The sequence below is a fragment of the Ochotona curzoniae genome, unplaced genomic scaffold, assembly GCF_017591425.1.
Source record: "Ochotona curzoniae isolate NIBS_2020 unplaced genomic scaffold, NIBS_Ocur_1.0 patch423, whole genome shotgun sequence".
In the NCBI taxonomy this organism is placed as follows: domain Eukaryota; kingdom Metazoa; phylum Chordata; class Mammalia; order Lagomorpha; family Ochotonidae; genus Ochotona; species Ochotona curzoniae.
Window position 1 is genome coordinate 456,584 of NW_024466999.1, and position 23,896 is coordinate 480,479.

The 23,896-nt window shown below is 54.0% G+C and overlaps 1 protein-coding gene across 4 annotated transcripts; it reads right to left on the reverse strand.

The window, feature by feature from the left end:
• Nucleotides 1-3,755: 3,755 nt before the first annotated feature.
• Nucleotides 3,756-22,315, reverse strand: LOC121167712 (sodium/hydrogen exchanger 5-like). Of its 4 annotated transcripts, none has more exons than XM_040997280.1 (16): nucleotides 22,088-22,280; nucleotides 19,413-19,715; nucleotides 16,855-17,018; nucleotides 16,676-16,754; nucleotides 16,223-16,400; nucleotides 15,448-15,668; nucleotides 15,022-15,224; nucleotides 14,710-14,799; nucleotides 14,543-14,613; nucleotides 13,762-13,891; nucleotides 13,283-13,371; nucleotides 13,005-13,131; nucleotides 9,439-9,609; nucleotides 8,873-8,939; nucleotides 8,152-8,286; nucleotides 3,774-4,255 (listed from the first exon to the last, which is right to left on the reverse strand). In XM_040997280.1, the coding sequence occupies exons 1-16, from the start codon at nucleotides 22,278-22,280 to the stop codon at nucleotides 3,774-3,776; spliced, it is 2,703 nt and encodes a 900-aa protein (XP_040853214.1). The 4 variants fall into 4 exon arrangements, with proteins under 4 accessions (XP_040853216.1, XP_040853214.1, XP_040853213.1 ...); XM_040997279.1 differs by having other exon boundaries at nucleotides 8,873-8,942; XM_040997281.1 differs by lacking the exon at nucleotides 19,413-19,715 and having other exon boundaries at nucleotides 8,873-8,942.
• Between the last annotated feature and the right edge of the window lie 1,581 nt (nucleotides 22,316-23,896).

Sequence of the window (23,896 nt, forward strand, 5' to 3'; positions counted from 1 at the left end):
CACCCCGCTAAGGTGGGTCGGCTCAGGGCAGCCGGTGGGGCAGGGCTGAAGCTCTGTGTGGAGGCCTCAGCTCACCCAGAAGCCGGGATGCCGGATGAGGGTCGAGTACGAGGCCGTAGAAGGTGGTTAGACGTCAGGCCAGACCACCGGTCGCCCCGAGACGCGGACCTGGGAAGGAAAAAGCACGTCACGCCTTTCCCTTCCTGCCCACGCCTGCGTCGCGCTCCCGTGAGCCTCTGTGGGTGGGTGCCGCCCACCGACGCACGGTCGCATCGTGGACGCACGCGGGAGGCGCAGGCTGCAGCTGCCCTCTGCCTCGGTCGGCACAGCCTGGCCTTGGCTCCTTGGTGGCTCCGGAGCATGCCTTCCCTCTCCCGCAGGCTGTACTCACCACCCTCCTTCCCGGGGCCGTGCCACAGGAAACCGAGAGGCTCCAGTGGCAGCACTACTGAACGAACCCTCAAGTGAACCGACGGCAGCCTCGACGGCGTCCTCGGGCGCCGCCTCCCGGCCGCAGGGCAGTTAAGGCCAAGATGCAGAGGACGACGCCCCGCCCCCTACGGGCGGGAGTAAGGAGCTGCAGGGCACCTCACAGCTGCCCACCGAGGCGAACGGACCTCCCGGGCGGCCCGATGGATGGGTAAGGAAGCCGCCCCGCTACTCTCCTCCTCTCGCGGGTCACGCGGCTCGCTCCACCCTGCCCTGCCCCCCGGAATCCCTCAGTGGCTTGGCGCGCCCTACCCTCGGTGTCTCGGCCTTTCTGGGGTGCACAGCCACCAGGCCGTGCCCTCTTCCAGCTTACAGCCCGGAGGGGGACCCCTGAGATCCCTAGGGTGAGTGTACTCTGCCGTATATGGGAAGGAGGGGTTGGGAACAAGGAGCTGACCCCAAGGAGAAAAAGTGCATATGAGGGAGGGACTCCCTAAACCCGACCAGCCTCAAGCAACTGGAAACCCAAGGGGAATCTTCGCGCAGGGTGAGAGTGAGGGGTCCTCCAGCGCAACCCCATCTTCCTCCAGGTTTCCTGGCTCAGGCACTCACTGAATGAGGCTGGTCTCCGGGCTGCATGGTGGAAGCTGACCCAGGCCTGTCAGGACCAGCAGGCCAGCCCCTCCACCCACTTGCAGCCATGGCACCTCTTTCTGCTTTCCCTGCAAAGTCCCATGAGGAAGCTGCTGCTGAGGTTGGGGTCCGGGAGCGGGATGCACCAGCCCAAGCCTGGCTCCTGTACTTACCTGCTGCCGGGTTCCAGATGATTTTGTCTTTGGGACTCACCTGCCCAAAAAAAACAAAAAGTTATTTTCATCTCAGCTTGCCATAAGGACTAGGGAGACCCCACATGTGAACCCCCTGCTCACTGCCAGTGCTGGTGGTATTCCTACCTTGCCCCCTCAATCAGGACATCCTGCAATGATGGAAGGGAGCCCCTGGGAGAGCAGTGACAGACTTCCCAACTCTGGTGTCTGGAGGCCCTCTGGGACACGTGGTTCGGGTCTGACATTGGCTCCTAGACTTGTGGGGAGATTATGAGAAGGTGGGATGTGTAAACAGCATCCTTGGGCAGCAGGGAGGAGAGGAAAAAGTGGATGGGCTAGCTTCCCCATACCCTAAGATGGAGGAGTGGCTCCCATGAACCTGAGCATGACGAACGGGCCCACCCAGGCTAGCACCCAAAGTCTAAACTCCCTGCTACTGAGGAGCCTTCTTCATGCACAAGCCTGGCTTTGAAGGAGTGACTTTGGTGTTGTCCTGCTGCATGTCCAAGCCCCAGCCAGACCTTCCATCCTACCCTCCTCTAGCTTCAGCGAGCACTGGGCCCAGCCTTGGCTTGGTCCCCAGCTCTGTCCCAGGGCCGCCCCCACTGAGTCACCACCTCCTGCCCTCTCCCCTCCCATCTGCTGTTCACCCCATCCTTTAGCCAGCCTTCCTCCCCCACCCCCTCAGACACCCTAAGAGCTGGGGCAGACCTACTGGCAGACACACATACCCATCTCAGTGCCAGAGGCAAAGAAGAGGCCTCAGCTGCAGACCATAGCTTACCCTGGCACCTGTGGGCACAGCAGGCAGGTTCCCAGGGGGCTACCCAGACACACCAAGACAGAGGCAGGGTTTGGCCTGGGGCCCTCTGCTCCACATAGAATGTGCATCGTAAGCTTCATGGAAACAGATTATATGTTGTCCACTTCTGTCCTTCCAGCACACAGCACATGGCCTGCCACAAACCCTGATGAGGGAAGCCTGAGGCGCATCACCGCACCCCTGCCTTCCCAGGGCTCCCCATCTGTGAGTTCATAGAAGCCAGAATCACCAAAGGAGAGACAGAGAAGATGCTGAAGGCTACAAAGCGCACAGACCTGAACCCAGAATGGCTGAGGTACAGACAGAAATGGGGACAGACTGAGGCCGGGTGGAGAGCCCCGGGGGGGCTGGGCCCAGGGCCAGCCCACAGCGGTTGACCACAGCGGGCTGCACAGGCTGAGCTCGCAGGACTGAGCAGTGACTCATGGAGCCCATTGTCGGGGCTCTGCTCACAGTAGGCTTTTCCACTGAGCTCATGAAGTGGGGCTGGGCTTTGCTACCATGTCCCTTCCCCGAGCCTCCCTCAACCCCCTGTCCTTGGCAGCACGAACCTGAGCAGAGATAAACAGGAGCTGCGGGCCTGCTAATGAGACCTGCAGTCATTCCCCCGAACCAACAGTTGGCATGCCACACCCTTCTTTAGGATCGTGCCAAACAGTAAAAAAGTGATGGACCTGTGTTGAAACAGCACGGGCAAGGCACAGAGGCTGAAGGCCCTCAGCCCACTACCCGCCAGTCCCTGTCCTGGAAGTCCTGGGCAGCAGCTGGAGGTTTCCACTCCCTCGCCAGATGCTCTTGTTCCCACCCAGGAGCCCACAGATACACGGACACAGGACGCCTGTCCATCTGAGAGATGTTTAATGGAGCCTAGGTTCAAAGTACAAAACACAGGGCAGGTGGCAACCCCAGGAACATCACCTGCCACTCAGTATCCTCCCTGACCCTTACCACTGTGGCCAGGCATCCCAGCCCGCAGGACAATGGAGCAGCAGCCCTGGGTCCTTCCCTGTTTGGGGACATGGGGGACCACCTCTCCTCAGAATACACAGCCCCAAGCATCAGGGCAGTCCAGATCAGCCTCAGAGTAGCTGATCCCTATGGGTCCCCTGGCTGAGAAGCACCCCTGCACTGAAGCCTAGCTTAGGCTCCTGGCCTCGGGCTAGAGACAGGAAGAATTGCTGCCCCAACACCTGACAACACAGGGAAGGGCTGACGTAAGAAGTGGAGGCAAAGAGCTGTACTGCCCTGAAAAAACTGACTGGGTACCTGACCCTGCATGAGTAGCCAAACATGAGGTTGAGGCCTGCTCTACCTCCCATCCCCCAGTGCCATCTAGGGCCAGCTCAGCCTCACTGCCACGGCACTGTCTCAGACATGCTGGCAGGAGGCCATGTGGAGAGTGGGGCAGGCAGCATCTGTTGAGGAGTAATATCTTGGTTTGGGGCCTGGAGCAGCTGCCTACAGAAGACCCTCTGAGGAAGGGCCATCAGTTACCCAAGTCTCTAACCTCAGCCCCTAGAAGTTGTGGCCTGGCGAGGAAGGTGGGTGCGTTTCTAAAATGAAAGGTGGCAGGGGTTAGGATCAGGGAGGGTTGATGAGGAGGGTCCCCATGAGGACCAGCCCCAGAGAGGCCCCACATCAGGCTGAGGGGCTCCCTTGGGAACTCACCATTCATCCCTCCCCGGGGCCCTGGGCTACAGCAGGCCACCTCTGCTCAGCTGGATGCACCAGTGGGAGTTCGCAGTGCCTGGGCTGAGCCGAGTGGGATCCTTGGGGCCCATGAGGGGCTGCAACTCCTGCTGCTGGGGGATGTCAGCGCTGCTCTCACTGCGGGAGCGGCCAGCTTTGGCCAGGCTTGGGGGGAAGGCGAAGCTGGGGCGAGGATCAGAAAGCAGGTCCAGTGTGGGCTCCTCGGCAGCGGCAGCAGCAGCAGCCAGGGGCCAAACAGGCAGGCGAGGCAGAGGTGGGGCCTGGGTGCAGGGCGGGGATGCCAGGCTCTCCAGGGAAGAAAGGCTCTGGTCCCAGCCCATCTGCATGTCCACGGGCACGATCTTGGTGGTTTCTGAGGACACATAGACTGCCTGGTCCCCCTGCCCGCTCTTCCAGGGCAGCTCCTTCTCTGCACAGGTTGGAGATGGGGGGATGATGCGTGGGCTGGGACACACCTCAAGGCTTCCTGGGGACAGAGAACACACAGGAGCTCATTAGCAACACAGCAGTATTTCTTCTAGGTGAGGCATATTCTCTCTCTATTGTAAGCAGATTAGCCCTGTGGTCCCCATGTGACATTCCCCTAAGTGTTTGATGAGTGCCTGGCTAGGGGAGGCACCATGACTGGCTTTGCCCTGTGTTGTCATCCTCAGCACCTCGCACCAGGCAGGACACAAAGCAGCAGCTCAAGAACTACCTACCAAACAAGGGAAAGTAACCACAGCAGGCAGAAACAGGAGCCAGCCAGGAAAGCAGCCCCAACTTCAGTCACCTGCACCCAGTGTGCTGCATCCTGCCAAGCCCAACCAGGCTAGCCAGCCAGTCAGTCAGGGAGAGGGACAGGAGAACAAGGCTATAGGCTGGAGGCTTTGCTGTGTGACTGCCTGAGCCCCACTCTCAAACAGCCCTCTTGTGGAGACAGAGCATAAGTGAGTGCCACATAGGGGTTGACATGGTGTAGGCAGGCCCTAACAGGAGACTCCCACAGCCACAGGCCACTCAACTATGAAAGTCAAGTTCTCAGAGAGGAACCTTGAGGAACTGCTTTGTCACCTGCCACCCCCAGCTGGCCAGTATGAAGCACGGGGCCTTGCACATGTGTTTAGCATGGCTAAGTTCCCAAGCAGTCCAGTTAACTTCCTGACTGAGCCATGGTTAAGCATGAAACCAGAGAGACCAGCATCATGGCCCAGCAGGTTAAGCTACCACCTACAATACCAGCATCCCATATGTGCGCAGGCATCCCTGGCTGCTCTGCTTCTGATCCAGCTCCCTGCTAATGCACCTAAGATAGTGGTGGAACAGACCCAAATACTTGGGTCCTTGTACCCATGGGGAAAACCCAGATAAAGCTCCTGACTTCTCAGGACTGGCCCAGCCCTGGCCATTGCAGGCATTTGGAAAATGAACCAACTGATGGAAGATTTCTCTCTCCCTTTTTGTCTCCATAACTCTGCCTTTCCAATAAAAATAGATTATTCTTTAAATTAAAAAAAAAAATGTATTGGGGTTGGCATGGTGACTAAGCAGGCTAACCTTCTAACTGCAGTGCTGGCATCCCATATGGATGCTAGTTCAAATCCCAGCTCTTCCACTTCCTGTTCAGCTCCCTGGGAAAGCAGTGGTGGATAGCTTTAGTCCTTGGCTCCTGTACCAATATGTAAGACTCAGAGAAGGCTCCTGGTTTCAGCTTAGTGCAGCTTTGGCCATTGCTGCCATTGGGAAGTGAAACAGCAAATGGAAGATCTTTTCTTTTCTTTTTTTTTAAGATTTATTTTATATTTATTGGAAAGGCAGATGTACAGAGAGGAGAGGAAGAGAGGAAGATCTTCCGTCTAATGATTCACTCCCCAAGTGAACACAAGGGCCGATGCTATGCCAATCCGAAGCCAGGAGCCTCTTCCGGGTTTCCCACGCGGGTGCAGGGTCCCAAGGCTTTGGGCCGTCCTCGACTGCTCTCCTGGGCAACAGGCAGGGAGCTGGATGGGAAACAGGGCTGCCAGTATTAGAACCAGCGCCCATATGGGATCCCGGGTGTGCAAGGCGAGGACCTTAACCACTGCGCCACTGCGCCAGGCCTGAAAGATCTTTTCTTTCTCTCTCTGTCTCAGTCTCTCTTTCTCTCTTTGTAACTGTCGTTAAGATACAAATGAATAAATATGGGCCCAGTGTGATAGCATAGCGCCTAAAGTCCTCCAGGATCCCATATGGGCACTGGTCCTAATCCTGGTAGCTCCACTTCCCATCCAGCTCCCTGCTTGTGGCCTGGGAAAGCAATCGAGGATGACTCAAAGCTTTGGGACCCTGCACCCACGTGGGAGACCTGGACGAAGTTCCTGACTTTTGGCTTCAGATCGGCACAGCACCAGCCATTGTGGTCACTTGGGGAGTGAATCATCAGATGAAGATCTTTCTGTCTCTCCTCCTCTCAGTATATCTGACTTTACAATTAAAAAAAAATTAAATAAATCTTTAAAAAAAGATAATACATAAATCTTTTTTTTCTTTTTTTGTTTTTTAACAAAAGAAGGATTTATTGGGCCCAGTGTGGCAGCCTAGTGCCTAAATCTTCACATTGCATGTGGGCTCTGGTTTGTATCTCGGCTGCCCCACTTCCCATTCAGCTCCCTGCTTGTGGCCTGGGAAAGCAGTAGAGGGTGGCCCAAAGCCTTAAAACCCTAAACCAGCGTGGGAGACCTGGAAGAAGCTCCTGGCTTTGGATCGGGCCAGTTTCAGCCATTGTGGCCATCTGCAGAGTGAACCATTAGAAGGAAGATCTTTTTCTCTGTCCCTCTTCTCTCTCTCTCTGTAAATCTGCCTTTCCAATAAAATATTTTTAAAAGGATTTATTATTTGAAAGAGTTACGAAAATGAGAGACACAATCTGCCATCTACTACTTCATTTCCCAAATGGCTGCAATGACTAGACTTGAGTCAGTCCCAAGCCAGGAACCTGAAACTTGTGGGTCTCCCATATGGGTGCAGGGACCCAAGGACTTGAGCCATCCTCTACTGCCTTCCCAAGTCATCAGCAGGGAGCTGGACCAGAAGTGCAATAGTCAGGACCTGAACTGATGCCTACATGGGTACCAGCACCACAGGCAGACACTTAGCCTACTATGCCATGGCACTTATTTTAAAGACCTAGAAATTTACTCCATGCAAGTGCCAGGAGCTCCATCCTTGTCTTCCACCTGGGGGTATCATCCCAAGTACTTGGACCGTCTGCTGCTGACTCTCCAGGCCCTTGATCAGGAAGCTGGGTCAGAAGCAGAGGAGCTGGCCTAGCAGGGTATGCCAGTGGTATTGCAAGCAGTGGCTTAACTTGCTGTGCCACAGTGTATGAATTTTATCTAGATTGTCATTTGGACAGTCCTACTAAAACTGGGTCCAAAATTTTCCTCTCCTCATTCCAACTTGCAGCTACTGTAGACCCTGGGAGGCAGTAGTGATAGCTCAAGTCATTGGGTTCCTGTCCCTCCATGGGCGATCTGGATTGAGTCTCTAGCTCCCAGCTTCAGCCTGCTCCAGTCCTGCCCATTTTGGGCATTTGGGGGTACAAACCAACCAATGGGAGTTATTTTGTGTTCAGCTGTCCCTGTGATTCCCAAATCATGTAAATAAAAATCCTTTGGATATGTGCTGAAGCATTTATTGATGAAGTACCAAGATGTTTGAAATGTTTTGCTTCAAAAGCATCTAGTAGAATGAGGCACCTTGGTGAGGTTATAGATGAAATAAAACTGGCTGTGAGAAGGTAATTAATGAAGGAGATTCATGAGCATATATTTTTAAGTTTCCTGAAATAAAAGTTTTTTAAAAAGACATCTGAAAAAAAAAAAGAAAAAAAAAAAGACATCTGAGTTGCTTGAGCTCACAACCAATGAAGTCTAGCATTATAAATGGATTATGGCTTCACCACATGCATACAGGCCTATTACTGCTTAAATCTGCAATAATTCCATCTTGATTGGTTCAGGCTCCACCCCCAAGTCCAGCTGCCCCAACTCGGCCAGGAATGTATCAGGGGACAGGTGCCCCGAGCATGGTCGTAGCTGAGCCTGCTGTCAGGTCTGCTCACCAGCATTGGTGGGAGAGGCAGTGCCCCACTGTGAGCTTTGGTGTTGGCCCGCTCAGTTACAAGTCCTGGTTGGGCTCTGTGACGCTGAGCAAGTCACACACCTTGGCTCTTGTGAGGATTGAATCAGCCCCTTTTGTGTCAGCTTCCTCCCATAAAAGAGATACTTGATAAATGCTGGGTGCTGAGTACACTGGTCAGCAGGAGAAGGGAGCTTTCTGGAGCAGAGACCATGAGGGAGGAGGGCAGGAAGCTGCCAGCTCCAGTGGGGAGGAGGCCGTTACCTGAGACCTTGCCCTCTTGGAGAACTTCACTGGTGGCCCGGGCCACAAAGATGATCCCCTCATCGTCTTCCTTCTCTGTCTCTGAACTGTCGCTTTCCTCCTCCTCCTCCGACTCCACAGTTAGTATCACAGCAGCTGAACAGGGACAAGAGCAAGTCAGGATGGCTAGCATGGTGGCTGTCTCAAGGTCACACATACCCCAAGCCTCTGTCATCTGCAGCAGAGCCCACACTAACAGGAGCACCTGCCTTCCCTTCTGGCCCCTGAGACATTGCCTGGGGGACAAGAGGTTTGAGAGGAAGAGAAGCCTACAGAAGCCAGGCAGGCAAGCAGAGGAAGCAGTGCTGGGCACAGCATCCCATTGGCAGATAGTTCATCCAGAACTGGCTTTGCAGACAGGACCCTTGGCCCAGGGCCACCATGCTTCAAGGCTGTTCCAAGTTGTCCTTTTGCTGTGACCCCTTTTCCAAGTCCTCAGGGCCTGTAACCCCATAGTTGGCAAACAGACTCATCCCACCACACATGCTGAGAACTGTTTTGAGAATCTCAGCCTTGAAGTGCAGGGTGCTCATCTAGTCCCCGAGGAGAAAGCACCAACTCCTGGTGCTGCATACACCCTAGAGGAGACCTTCCAGGATTCTGGTGGCTGGGGTCCGCCTCTGCCCTTCTCCCTCCAACTCCCCATCCCCCTCCCCGAGTTCCTTCCCTGTGTTCCCCTTGCCTGTGTCCTGAAAGCTCAGGTCTCGAGGCGGTTTCCCATTTGTAGCTTCAGCACTAGCCACACCATCCTTCTGAGAAGCAAGAAAAAAAATCTGAGCCTCTGGCCCCGGCTCCATGCCCCCCACCACCGCCCTGTCATCTGGTAGGGTCGGTGGGAGGACAGGTCTTCCTAACTCAGCAGAAGGGATCTGTGTCAGTCCTAGTGGTCCTACCATCCCTTGGCCAAGCAGGCAGTAACTGTGGAGTCTGAGAAACCCACCCCACAAGCCCATTAGGCTGGGCTGACTGAAGGCCTCATGGCATTGTCCCTCTGAGAAATCCACCTTCTCCTACCTGGTAAGAGGTCCCGATGTCTCCCAGCAGGTAACCACATAGCCAGGAGGCCTGCCTGCCCTCTGAGTGACACTCTACTGTTGAGGAGCCACAGGGAAATCTAATAGGAAACCCCAACTGCTACGGTCCTGAGACCTCTAAGAAACCCTGTGGCTGAAGTCTAACACTTGAGGGTTCCAAGCCGGGAGCTGTCAGCCTCCAGCCCCACAGAGGAGTCCCAGGGGAAGGACGTGCCTTCTTGCGGCCAGCCTTGCGTGGTCGGGGCTTGCTCTTGGTGAGGCAGATGTTGTGCTTGGTGGACTTAAAGGACTCCAGCCGCCGCTTCATGTTCTGCTGGAAGACTTCCTTGTCCTGCCGCTCCTGTGCATCCTTGGAGATGAAGTGGCGGCTGCAGCTGGCTTTGTACTGGCAATGACAGCCCCACCCTGCTGTGAGGTCGGGTGCCTTGGCCTGTCGCAGGAACCCCAGGCTATAGCCCAACATGTTCACAAATCCTGCCAGCCCAGCTTTTCCATCACTAGCTATGCATTGAGAAACAAAACAATCCAGTAAGAACTCAGCCAAGGGCTCTGTATTCTCAGTTCATTGCAGGAAACCTTCCCTTCATCTAAGAGCTTATCCCCTGCACCTGGCCTTCCCTGTCCCTGGTGCCCATTCCCCGGTTCTCTAATTTGAAGTAGATAGGAGATGGGAGGTCCTATGTCTTGTACCCTGGGGCTGTCAACAAGTCCAAGTGGAACATTTCCTTCTTTCTACTTCCATTTCTACAATCATCACGACACCCAGGATCACAACCTCTGACACCTGGAACCTTTCAGTCCCAGCTGCTTGTGCCCAACTCAGAACCACCCCCATCCACTCTTTTTAACTTTTTCCCCAAACTGCACCATCTACACATTCACCTGGATTGCCTCCAATTCTGCCTTTGTCTGCATAGCAACCTTTCCATTATCTGGTGTTAGCTAATCCCTAAAGTACTGCCCAGAGTTCCAGATCCCCAGCATGGTCCCTGTCCCCTAACTCATGATTTCTGCTGCTCCAAGAGCTCCACCTGTCTCTGGGGATAAGAGGGTCCTCGCTGCCTCTGCTTTGCTCAGCTCCATGCTCCCTGTTTATCCTTGCTCTGGCTCTTCCCCCTTCCCTCACCACTGCCCCTCCTCTCCTGCCCTGATCTTGAGGGAAGCCTTTCTTCAGACGCTGTGAGTCCTGTAGATGCCGCACTTCCAGCTGTGGACTCTGACACTATTCCTAGTCCAAGTTCTTTGTACAGCACCAGCAGTGCAGTTCCAGGGTCCACACCTGCATGGCTCTGCCTTTTCCTTGGCTACCAGTGCTCTGGCATTGGCATGGCATCCAGCCACCTGCCCCAGGCCTGGGACCATCCACTACTGCTTCTCCAGGAATTGTGTCTCTTCTCTTCTGCCTCATCACCTTTCCCTTCCACACTCCACAACGTTCTCCTTGGCCCTCCTTTACTTGCCCTTGCCTCTACAAGCTCCTGGGAGAGAACTTTTTCTCCCTCTTGGCTCTAGCTGGCCCGGCAATATTGCTCTGGGACCACAACACCAGCCATAAGACCAGCTGAATTTGAATCACCTGGAGCCTGGTCCAGCCCTGTACTAGAGAAGCTCCAGGAGGTAAAAACAGGAATGTGTAGTCTAGAATGCTAGTGGACCCTGCTAAGGAGACCCCTGCTGTCAGTTACTTCCAAATCCTTGATTTCCAGGCCTATGTTTCTTTCCAGATCATTGAATCTTACCTTTTCAGCTGCACACTAAGCACTCTCTCTCTCTCTCTGTGATGGTGTTTCTACAGTGCATATGAGAAAGAATGGGTTGTGATTTGTTATAACTAAGTAGATTCAGAACTGATTGAGTAACCATACCCCAAAAATGCTTGGTCCATGTCAGCCTGGAAGAAATTCTTAGTGGCAGGCCACAGGGCTGTGTCCTCAGCTCTGTCCTGTTCAACATGTTTATGTTGATTTGGATGAGTACAAACTTAACAGGCTTAGCAGATGGTATGACTCTGAAAAGGAGACAGTTGGTGGCAGACATGGGATCCACAGGCGATGGAATGATGGGCTGAATCAAATGAGATGATATTTCACAGGATAAGCACAAGCTCACTCCATGGAGGTTTTGTTTTGTTTTTTTGTAACTGCACAGGAACTGATGGGAGTGAACCCACTAACCAATCTTACATATATGCACACACACATGGGTGTACACACACACACGAGTACACACACATACTTTTTCCTGGGACACAATAAGAAATAGAAAGTATAACTATTGAATTCCCATTGATTTGGGCCACTAGATTTAGTTACCAGCAAGTATTCACACAGAGATGAAGGAATATATTAAACACCACTGGAATATAGTCAGCAAAGATATAAATATCAAAAGGGGTAAGGGGAGGGAAAGGAATGATTTTTTTTTTTAATGAAGAGACATATTTCTCAAATACAAAATTTGGACTTTATTTGTATCCTGATTTGGACAAACCAGCTAGAAAAACATACTTCTTGAATAATGTGTGCATGTTTATTGTTATTTTGAGGATAATGAAATGAGGGTTTTAGTTTTGAGTTCCTGACACATCAAGAGACACAGACTGAAATATTTAGAGATACTGTGATATGATGTCTGGAGTTTGCTCTAAGATAGAATGGGTGGGACATGATGTAGCTAGAGAATATACAAAATTAAATATTTGTAATTACTGGGACAAATGGGTTATTTCATTATCTACTGAAATTTTGAATAAGAAAAAAAGTTTTAGAATTCCCAGAGTTGGATAAATAGGGTTTGACAGCTGTCACCTAAGAAAGACACAGGGGTCTATGCAGCAGATTGTAATGTCAGCACAGAGTCCCTGATGAGCTGGAGGGACCTTGCGCTGCAGGAAGAGAGTGCAAACCCAGATTTCAAAAAGTGAGCACAGCCCTCTGCTCCCCCTGGCCAGCCTAGCCCTTTGCATTGTCTTCCCCATTTCTTACAGCCAAAGAAGACACAGCAGGGACCAGAAATATGGCTGGTGTGGAAAGAAGCCAGTTTAAAACCTCTGAGACTTGTCCTGCAGATTTAGACTCAGAACAGGCTCAGTGAGGCCAAGTTACAGGAAGCTGGCTCTGTCTGTGTAGTGAAAAGAGACTGGACTGTTCAACTGTCAGGACAGGTGACTGCTAGCTTCCCGGTTCAGAGATTCAGGGTAATGACTTGCTGCCCCCTTGTGGGTTGTGAGGGACTCTCTTTCAGTGGGTCAGGCCTTTCCAGCCCCAGAGCTTCATGATCTGCATTGCACTCATTCACATTCCCTAAATTAGACGTCTGCCTTCCCCATGCTGAGCTGGCCCTGCAGGCTTCTCACCATTCCCACCTCTGTCACTGACTCCGTCATTCCCCCAGTGACCCTCAAGTCCTCTCCACCCTTCTCCCTCCTCACTGTGACCCAGTTCGAATCTGGAGTGTTCCACACCAGCTGCCCAGCCGCCTTTCCTAGCTTCTCCGTTCACCCGCCCCCAGTATGATCTGCTTCCTGCTCCCAGGGAAGGCATCCTCAAATACTTTTATCAGGTCAGCCCTTTCTCAAAAAAAGAGAGGGAAAAAAAAGCCAAGGTTTCTTATTGCTGACACAATGAAACCCACACTCGTTAGCTGGGCATCTGCAGATCTGCAGCTCTCCTCAGACTGGCACCTGCAGCCTCCCAGGCCTCTGAACGCAGCCTCCCCAGATCCCCCCCCCCCGCTCCCACCTCTGCCCTGGTGTGCTGCCTGCAGCCCGCCTGCTCTCACCCTGCGCCGTGGCTTGTACAGGCCTCCACACAGCAGGTGATGCATCACAGCATCCTCACGGTCACGGCCACTGCGCACTGTGTCAATCACCTGCAGATCCAGGCATGCTCCACTGCCACTCTCCCTCCTGCAGGAGCGGGGCACACCAGCACTGGAGAGGGCGGAAGGGGTACAGGCCCCAGGAAAGGAGAAAGCAAAGGCACTAACAGAAGAAGGAATGGGGGATAGGGCAATGGAGAGGAGGATCCGGGGGAAGAGGAGACAGCCCACAGACTCACAGCAGGTTGGTGACAGAGGTCTCTGCCACGGAATTGCGGCTAGGCATAGAGGGCAGAGACAGGCCTGTGGAAGACAAGACATGGCCTCCCTGCAGGAAGCAATACCAAGGTCAGAGGGCAGTCAGACAGAAGGTGACCCAGACTGTCAGAGGGCACTGACAAGGGCAACAATAGTTAGCACTTATTTTGCTCTTTCGATGTGCCAAGAGCTATGCATGGCATTTTGCATGTGGAATTCACAAAACCTAAGGCATAGGTATTCTTGTTTCTGCTTTCCGAGTCTAAGTGACTCTCCCTGGGTCCCAGCTCCACTGCTGCCTGCCCAACTCTGAATGTCAGCCACAAGCCGAGCCATCTCCTGGAGCTGCCACATTACAGCACAGTGGAGCCAGCTGGGAACTCCCAACTACTTGTGAATAAGCCTGGCTGCCTGTCACCCCTCTCTGTCCTGTACTACTGCCCAGCTACCACAAGCCCACCTGGTCCACAAAGCTGATGGCATCCCGGATGTTGAGTCTGTAGTACACATCCCAGATCTGGTCCCGGATGCGGTAGGCTGATCGCCGCATCAGCAGCTGACTCAGGTACTTCTTGTCAAATTGCTCCCACCTACAGAGGATGCCAGAGACAGCCCTAAGTACCATCTCCACGGCCTGGCCAGCAGGTCCTTCCTCGGACGGGGCAGGAATGCTGCCAGCACTGACCTGGCTTTGTGGCTTGGGCCTTGGCCAGGAAGGATCTCTAGGTTCGTCCCTACCCTCTGGGGAAAGCCTAGCATTAAGGGATATTTTTACAAATAACTGTAGAACAGCAACCATGACAACTACAAAGGCTAATTACAGAGCATGAGGAGGTTCTGTGCTAGTCAGGAGGTCTCCCTAGGAGCTTGTGCCGATGCTGAAATCGGCTGAGTGAACCAAAGAAAGTGAGAGGGAGGCGAGAGGGAGTGTTCTGTGTCCTAGCAGAGAACAATGTATGCAAAGGTTCCAGTGGCCAGGCTGGGGGAACATGGTCGTTCCTGAAGCTCTGAAACAGCAGACAGACAGTCAAAGAAAGTGCCAAGATCAATGAGGCTTGAGTCCACACGGGGCCTGGCAGGCCACGCTGGGAGCCCTGTCTTCTATGAACCCTGGGCTGCCACTGAAGAGCTCCTGGCAAAGGCCTCCCCGCCTGAACTTGACCATGTCCCTTCTCCCCCATACTGCCCCGGCTGGCAGGGCTGCTGCTGCTGCTGAAGGAGCCTTGGGGCAGCTCCCTCACCTGTCCCTCCAGTAGTGGTAGCCATGGTGCCCCACAACGTCCTCCACTGCAGCCAGAATGTGGTCAAAAGTCTAGAAGGGGGTGGGGAGGGGGACTGGATCAGGTCTCTGGCCGAAATAGAAGAAGGGAGAGAAGGGCGGGTGAAGGGCTAGGGTGCTGGTACCCACGTGCTCATGCAGCTCCTGGTTCAGGGTGGGTTTGTGATGCTCACTCCTTTTCACCTTCAGCCACTTGACTAGTGGCTTGATGGTCAAGCCCTACGGACAGGTAGGAGGTGAGCCCCACCCTTTTCCATTCCTGCTGCCTTTTTGACCCATCCCCAGGTCTCAGCTTCTGTACCCCGACCCCAGTGCCCTCAAGGTGTGGGAAGCCAGGGCCCCCCATCCCCCAAAAGGAAGAGGAGACTATCCCATAAGCTCCAACATTCTCCCAGCACCTGCCAGCCCTTCCTCCCCACCTAGCCTCCCAGGCACTCCCACCTGCACGATGACTGTGAAGAAGACCACCACAATAGTGGTAGCCACAAAGTAGTCTTTGGCAGGGACCTTGTTCCTGTCCAGGAGGATGACGAGAGCAAAGGCCACAGCCCCCCGCAGACCCCCATAGGACATCACCACCTGGTCAATCTTGTCCAGAGGGACCAGCCGGAACTGATTGAGCACCCACGTCTGCAGGACCACGCCTGCAGCAGGAGGGAGGCCAGCAGGAGCAAGGCGTTGGGAGTGGACAACACTGGGAGTGGATGGCACCAAGTATCTGGGCCAAGAACTGACAGGGGCTAGGAGAGGCGAGCATCAAGCGGGGCTTAGGAAGTGACAAGGATGTGGGCTCAGATTGGGAAATGAGTTGTTGGGGGGGAGGGAGGACAGGAAGGAGAATGGGAAGGCAGGAAGTGCCAGCAATACCGAGGGCTCGGAAGAACAGGATGAAGAAGAGGGTGCCCAGCACCAGCCCAGAGTCCCAGGCCCACTTAGAGGAATCCACGGCTGAGATGCCAAGCAGCATGAAGATGACGGTCTCGGCGCAGCTGGCTAGGGTCTTCATTGTGTATTTGACAGTTGTGCGGGATTTGTGGGAAATGTTGGCCTCCACATACTTCTTACAACCCAGGCCACACATGGTCACCCTGGGAAAGGCACGAATAGGACAAATGAGGAGGTGGCCCAGGCAGGGCTCAGCCTCTGGAGTTTCAGCATCCTATAGGGTCGGTGCTGCTGACACGGGGTCAGATGCTGGGAAAGGCATGAAGCCTGCAAGTTACCAGTGCTCCTGAGGAGTCGAAATCTCCAAACTTCCTCCTAGGGCAGCCTGGATAGAGACAGGAAGGGCTTGGGGGAAATGGGCTGTGTGACTTGCAGACTCTTGGAGGCAAATTTTGAGGCCTGTGGCCATCAGAGACAATGACCCTGGGGTTGGAGATCCACTTGCAGCTCCACATCCCAGGGAGCAGTCAAGGCAGAAAGAATCTGGGTTTTGGGGTGCCCAGGATAGTTCTGGAGGAAGCTTCCAGAATATAACCTGAGGTTAACTGGCTTCCTAGGAGGATCAGACTCCTGCTATTACAAGGGTTCAGGGAAACCTATAGATTCTTCAGGGTCCTGCTTCAGTCCTCATGAGAGCCATTTGTCTCCCATGTCCCCTCCCAGCTGCATGCCTGCATGCAAGGCCCCCGGGACTCACGCAAGTATGGCAGACAGCGAGGCCATTTCAGCAGTGAGGTAGGCTGCATAGGCGAGGAGGAACACCAGCAGTGGCTCGATGATGCGGACCCGCTTGGTGAAACGTGTGGTCAGGGCCAGGAGGAAGGCAAAGACTAAGCCCACGGCTGCCCCGCCCAGACTGACCACAAACAGGGAGGCTGGGAGAGGAGTGGGCGGTCAGCATGACCCCTGACCCAGACCCCAGCCGGGCTGATGAGACTGCTGCCTGGCAGGGAGTGGGGGCTGATGGCTGCTGTACCCCCAACAAAGTTTAGGAACCCAGGACAAGCCCCTCCCAGACCCCATTTCTCCATAGAGGAGGGGCACAAATGGCAACTGGAACAGTTGCCTGTGTCCGGATGTCAGGTGGGTAGGCCTCCGCCCTCAGGGGAGGCAGATGTCCAAGGACAGCAGGGAGGGGGCAGATACTGACCGACACCCTTCAGGTAGTCAGTGGCCTGCACTCTGGCAGAGCCCATCTCCACAAAGGAGTTGCAGACCTTGTACAGCACCTGAGCAAGGAGAAGAGAGTCAACCTAGGGCGGCAAGGCACTGGCTGCAGGGAGGGACCACAGCCTGGGACCTGGGGATGGCAACCCACCCAGCACTCACCACAGTGACTGCATCATTGAGCAGGGACTCCCCGAAGACGATGATGAAGAGTGTCTCGTTGACATGCACCTCCTCAAAAACAGCCAGCACGGCCACGGGGTCCACCGCCGAGATGAGGCTGCCAAACAGCAGGAAGTCCAGCAGGCCAGCCCGTACGCGGGAAGCTGTGGAGGGAGATAGGCAGCCAGAGACAGGAAGGCTGGCCTGTCTCCTGCAGCACTCCCAGAGGCTGTGGAGGGTGTGTGCACACCTGAGGCCACCCCCACTGACACGTGGCTCAGCCCAGAGGAAACCTTGGAGCCTAGGAGAGCATTGGCGGAGGCCTGGAGACTTGGGCTGAGACATCTCTGATGCAGACCTGGCTTAGCCTCTTACCAGCTGTGTGGTGTTGGTAGTTTTGTCACCATTACATGACTTCTCTTAGCTTGATCTCATCATCTAGCTACCTCACAATATTTACTCCAAAAATCACACCAGGGGCCTGGCGTGATAGCCTAGCAGCTAAAGTTCTTGCCTTGCATGTGCCAGGATCCCATATGAGTGCCGGTTTGTGTCCTGGCAGCCTTGCTTCCCACCCAGCTCGCTGCTTGTGGCCTGGGAAAGCAGTTGAGGATGGCCCAGGGCCTTGGACCCTGCACCTGTTTGAGAGACTTCGAAGAAGCTCCTGGTTCCTGGCTTTGGATTGGCTCAGCTCCAGCCATTGTGGCCACTTGGTGAGTGAATCAACAGACAGAAGATCTTCCTCTCTGTCTTTCCTCTTCTCTGTTTATCTGACTTTCCAATTTAAGAAAGTTAAAAAAAAAAAAAAAACAGGAGATGATTGAAAGCTCTAAGTAATCTGACAGGCTAAACTGGCACTGGCAATAAAAACTGCAGTAGCAGTAACGGTGACAACCAGCAGGCTGGAACTGGCTGATGACTGGCTTTGTCAGGGAGAATGACAAAAGCACTTTGTTGGGGCTATTTTGTTTGACACCTTTAACTATTGTTGGAGTGCTGGGTTGAGTTCTGGCTCCTCCCCTTCTAGACCAGCTCCTGCTAAATTGCACCCTAGAAGTCAGCAGATCATGGCTCAAGTGACTGAGTCTCCATCACCCACATGGGAGACCTGGATGGGGTTTTAGGTTCCTGGCTTGGGCTTGGCCCAGCCTTGGTTGTTAAAGGCATCTGGAAAGTGAACCAGTAAATGGAAGAGCTTTCTCTGTTTCTCCTCTTTCTGTGCCTTCACATGAAAAAAAAAAAAAAGAAAGAAAAATAATTTTCCTGAAAGGACACTTTCTCTACCTGTCTGTGGCTCTTGCCTGGGACTTGAAAATGTCTTCTAGCTTCTGTGAGCTCAGTCTCCTCAGGTATAAACAGGGAATAGCTCCCCACATCAGAGAGTTTTTTATTTAGCCAGTACCTAATACGAGCTAAGTACGCCCAGATACCCAACCTTAGGATTCCTATGGTCATTATCGGCTATCAGCCTTTCTTCCCTTCCTACCCCAAACATAGTTCATGATTTCAGTATGGAAATCAGACAGGTGTTCCTGGTGGGAACTGAAAACCTCTCCCTGTACCTTTTTGTTTTTGAAAACCAGAGTGACAGAGTAGAGGAAGAGAATCTTCCATCCTGCTGGTTCACTCCCCAAATGGCTACAACAGCCAGGGTTGGTCCAGGCCAAAGCCAGCAGCCTGAAACTCCATCTGGGTCTCCCACAGGGTGGTAGGGATCCAAAGTCTTGGACCATCATTCAGGGCCTCATAAGAGCATCAGCAGGATGCTGGGTAGGAAGCAGAGCAGGCAGAACTTGAACCTGCACTCTAATAGGGGATGCCAGTGTTGCAAGCAGCAGCTTAATTGCTATACTCCAATACCAGTCTTTCTCCTTGTACCCTGGAAAAAGTCTGAATTAGCAACATTCAGGGTTGCCAGGTGTAGTGGGAGAGGATGGGCTAAAGACAAAGAACCTCAGTAAAATGGACTTCTTGCTAACCCCAGACCTGATAGCAGATGAACTCGAAGGACTGTATTTTCTCATCCATTAAGTGAGTCAAATTATAGCTGAACTAAGTTCATATGAAAAGTCAGTGGAATAAGTAAGGAGAGGAGACCTAGTATAGTGGCATTTTGTGAATCTGTAATATACACTTGTTGAAGAAAAAAAGAAACCACCCCGGCATGACCTGGCAGACCCAGAGCAGAAGGGGGCTCTTACAGGAATAGTGAGCTGTGCCTCAAGGGAGCGAAGCTGGCAAATGGCAGCGCGGTAACCGAGGGCAGGAGGCATGAGGGTGCAGACGCAGGCTCCCCAGACTCAGCAGCCCACACACAGCTGGGCACCAGACCCCTGCTCAGCTGTCACGCCGCAGTACAGACACCACTGGCAACTGGCGGAGACTTAACTGGGAGCTGCTTCCATCTGGAGCCTTGCCTTGCACTCCTAGAGTGGGAGGGACCTAAAACAAAGCTTGCAGGGCCCCGCTCTTGCTTGCTTCCTGGATAATCTGGAGATAAGAGTAAGGTGCTAGCATCCAGCAAAGCCTCCCTCTGCCCAGGTCTTAGGATCACTCACCCACAAGTCCGGCCTGCTGCAAGCCCCAGAGGGCAGCGCCGGTTGTGAAGGCATTCCAAAGTGTGCCCACGACGGCATAGGTGAGGATGGCACCCAGGTTGTCAAAAAACAGCCGGCTAGGCATGAAATAGCCTGAGTCCAGCACAATAGGGGGCAGCAAGAAGAGGAAGAAGGTGCCGGGCTCCAGCTGGTACTCTGCTTTCTTGGCCACAGCCAAGACAATGCCCCCTAGCACCAAGCCCAACAGAATCAGCAGGCAGCTCTCAGGAACCAGTGATGTGACCTTCCGGGATAGATGGAACACTGCAAAGCAAGAAGAAGGCAGGAGATACCAGTTTACGGATGTCCACCTAGACATACACTGGCCCATAACCTCTCAGTTTTAGATGTTCCAAGTAAGGATTTGAGAACAGCAGAAATGCAGCACTTCTAGAACCACAGGTCTCCAAGGTTACAAATCCTCCCTGCAACTCAGTGTTTTCTTTCTGGGTCAAGCATTTGACGTAGCACTGAAGTTACTACTGGAGACGGTGGCATTCCATATCTGAGTGCCTGGTTCCCATCCCAATTATTCCATTTCCAACTCAGCTTCCTGCTAATGTACACTCTGGGAGGCAGCAGGTCCCTGCCACCCACATGGGAGACTCAGATGGAGTTCCCTGCTCCTGGCATTGGTCTGACCCAGACTTGCTTGTCTGGGACATTTGGGAATTGAAATACTGGCTGGGGGATCTCTTGTCTGTGTCTCTGCCTTTCAAAAACCAATGGGGATGGAGGGGGCTTTAGGCTTAGCCATATCTTTGGGTCATTTGACCTAATTGCTTTCTCAGGCAAAGTATCTGTCTGATTTTCAGTTTCTCCTCCTACAATATGAGAAAATCACCCATCACAGTGGATGAGGATAAATTGATATAAAGTGTGTGGATGTGCCTAAAATGCTGTCAGACACATGGCAGCTTTTCAGCAAATGTTAATTTGTAGGGGAAAATATCAGCTTTGTCTCCAGGAAAAAAAGGGTGCTAAAAAAAAAAGGATTTTCCAGTATGGGTGCCACTCTTACATCTGTCCTCTAAAACAAACTCTTACAGCCCTGCAGTATCTTGCTCCACAAAATCCCTGGGTGTTGGTAGAGAGGCAGCCATGTTGTCTACCTGGGATTAGTTCTTTTTGACAGCTGTGCCCAAAGGACTTAGGACAGCACCTGGCACACGCGGGCTCTACAATAGTATTTGTTGCTTTTAAAGGGAGAAATGGTGGGATTATAAAAACCTCCTTGCAATGAAGCTGTGGCAAAGTGTTCCAGAATATTCCACCCTTTCTTTTCTGGCTGATGAGGAAGCTCTCCTCCCGCATATCCATTGGAGGCGTCATCCAAACTAGAAAAAGCACCATGACATACACTTGCTGCTAAAACCTCCAGTAAGAAACTCCTCTGCCGCCCATAGGCTTCTCAGCAAACCCAGTTCCCGACCCGGGATAGGAGGCTCCTCCCACCTTGCCTGAAACTCCAGTTGGTAAACCCAGGCATTCTTGTATACCTTCCCCATACACACGGAAACACACTCATTCCTACCCCTGTTCCTCCTTTCTTCTCCTCAGGGACCCAATCTCCTCAGGGTGCCCCAGCCCTGCATTCCAGGACCCATCACAGAAGCCAGTGCTCTGGCTCCCTGCAGGCATTCTGGGTACCACTTCCCAATATCATTCTCCAGCTGCCACTGCAGAATGGTGAGTTCTGTTTCTGCCCAGTTCCCCAGTACCCCCAGCTGGGTCCCTGGGGTGGGGAGGGAGGACAGTGGTAAATTCTAGGCTGTGTAGTTCCTGCGTGAAGGCTGCATTGGTGAGACTGGAGTACAAGCTGTGCCAGCATAGAAGGGGAGTGAGTAGCAGCACTCAGCTATAATTAGTCACCCCCACAGCAGAGGCTGCACACAGAGAGGAGGAGGAGGGTCTCTGATGGGAGGAGGGACCACTGGCTGCTCACAAATGAGGAGGAAGGGGCAAAGGCAAAGAAAACCAGCCCTATGGGGGATAGGAGTGGGGGTAAAGCCTGGAACACAGCCTTCCATCTTGGGAGTCCTGAAGAGGTGGGATGTGTGAAGGGACCTAGGGCAGGCAACCCCAAGCAAGCCCCAATATGTGGGAGCTTTGTTACACTCTGAGATGGGGAGAATTTGAGGGCCTTCGCCCTAGGTACACGAATAGGGGATCTTGAAATGAGGGGCAGACGAAACCTAGAGGAAGAAGAGAAGGCTATAGTATCTCAGGGGAATGGACACGCGGACATGGGCTCCTCGGGACCAGGATGCCCAGGGTTCACTAGAGAACTACCATGGACTCCGCGTCCTCACCGCTAACAGAGGCTTCTGGGAAGCCGGGGGTTGGTGCCGGAGAAACCAGACAGGGGAAGCTGTGCTGCCAAGGGAAGGGAAAACCGAGAGGGCAAAGGCACCTAAAGATGGAGCTGGAGAGCCCGGGGGCAACCCCACAGCAAGGCAGAACCTCACGGCTCCCGGAAGGAGTGCAGAGAAAGCCACGGGAGGCGGCGTGGTACCTGCGTGGGAGTCTAGATTTGAGGAACCAGAGTCTAAGTCCCGGCACGGTAGGAGACACCAGCCCAGATCTGGGGAGCCGGGGCTTGGGGGCGGGCGTGGTGTACGCACACACGCACTTACCGATTTTGGCCAGACTGGCCACCAGGATCCACAGAGCCACCAGATAGGGCGCCTCTACCTCGTGCCACTGCCAGCGGAAGAGCGCCAAGCCTGGGGGCGGCTCGCCAGGCGACCCCGGCTCCCGGGTGGGCTCTTCAGTTGTCTCCGCTCCCGCCAGGGGCAGCCCGAGCAGGGGTAGCGCGCCGCGCAGCATCCCTGCAGCCTGCCCAGCCGCCCTCCCGCACCGCAGGGCCGCCGGCCCGCGTCGCCGCCGCCGCCTAGCGGGCGCCCCCGCGTCACAGGCACGTGGGGTCCGCTCCCCCCAATCCCGGCTCCGTTACCCCCAAGCCACGTCTGGACTCAAAAATCTTGCCCGGACGCCTGCAGTGGGCACTCCAGCCTCCATCCCCTTTATACCAGTGCCCGCCCCCCAAATACCCAAATACAACCCTCCCCTAAGTCTCAAAACCTCTTCTTTCAAGTCCGTCCCCAAAACCTTCCCCAAACCACCACCCTCATGGACTCCGAGGTGAGCAGCCACCGCCCTCCTTGGGAGAGGCGGGGTCCTTGGGAAGTGGGGACCCTGCGCGAACGGTGCGGCTTCCCGGCCGGTGCTCTTGCCAGCCAGCAGCCAGGTCCCGAGGCCGCCGCCTCAGGCCCCGGCCCGGCAGGTGTATTTGGCAGGGGGGCAGTGCGCGCCGGCTCTCCGCCTTCAGCAGCCTGGGACCCCCTCCGGCCCCCGCCCTTACACGAGCTGCGCACGCGCACTGAGCGCTCCCAGAAAGCGTGACGGACGATACTGCCCCCACCGACCCTAGAAACTCCAAGCCCAGAATGCGCCAGTTTATAGATAGAGGAGGATGCAGTTCTTTATCTCGCAGTGTGGGGAGCACCCAGGCCTACCCTTTCCTCAAACTGCAGGGGACTCTCTCTACCTTTTTCATGATGCTAAGAGGAACCTATGGAAAACCCAGCTTATTTTCTTCTAACTAAAAAGGGTCCACCCAAACGAATCCCCAAATTCCCAGGGCATCCCACTCATCTCTTCCCAGCAGTGATCTTCACTTTGCATCCAAACTAAGAGGCACCCATCCCACCTCTAATCCCAAACTCAGAAGAATGTTTTTAAAAAGATGTATATATTATATTTTATTAAGAGACATTATCCATCTTCTGGTTCACTCCCCAAATGGCCACAACCTGGAGCTGAGCCATGTGAAGCCAGGAGTCCGATGCTACTTATGGGTTCCCCGCGTGGAGTGCAGGAGTCCAAGGGCTGAAGCCAGTCTCCGCTGCTTTCCCGGGCACATCAGCAGGGTGCTGGATGGGAAGTGGAGCAGCAGGAAGTGAAACAGGCGCCTTTATGGGAGGCGTTAGTTTAGCCTGATATGCCAGGCGCAGGCCCCAAGGGAAGAACATTTTCTGCCTGACCTCTCCTATTCTTCCCCCCAACCGCCGTAAAAAACCTGAACTGATCCCACCCTTTCCTTCAAATCGAAGGCAATCCCTCACCATTTGCTCCAAACCGAAAAGACACCCCTCTCAACTGCTCTCCCCAAATGAGGGAAGCACATCTATCCAGCCCTCCAAAGGAAGGAACTAAGGCTATTTCGTTGCTGCAGTGAAGGAGAACAGGCCGGCGACTATCTGGAGAAACTGGCCCCCTACCTGCCCTCAACAGCCCTCCGAGAGAACCTCCCTACCTCCTCCAGGCCGGCAGAAAGCCTCGCCCCCTGCGCGCGCTCGCCGAGGAGGCGCGAGCTCGAGCTTTCCCGCCCTCCTGGCCAGTGAACTAACGGGATCCCCACCACGCCTTCTGAGTGGCCGCCG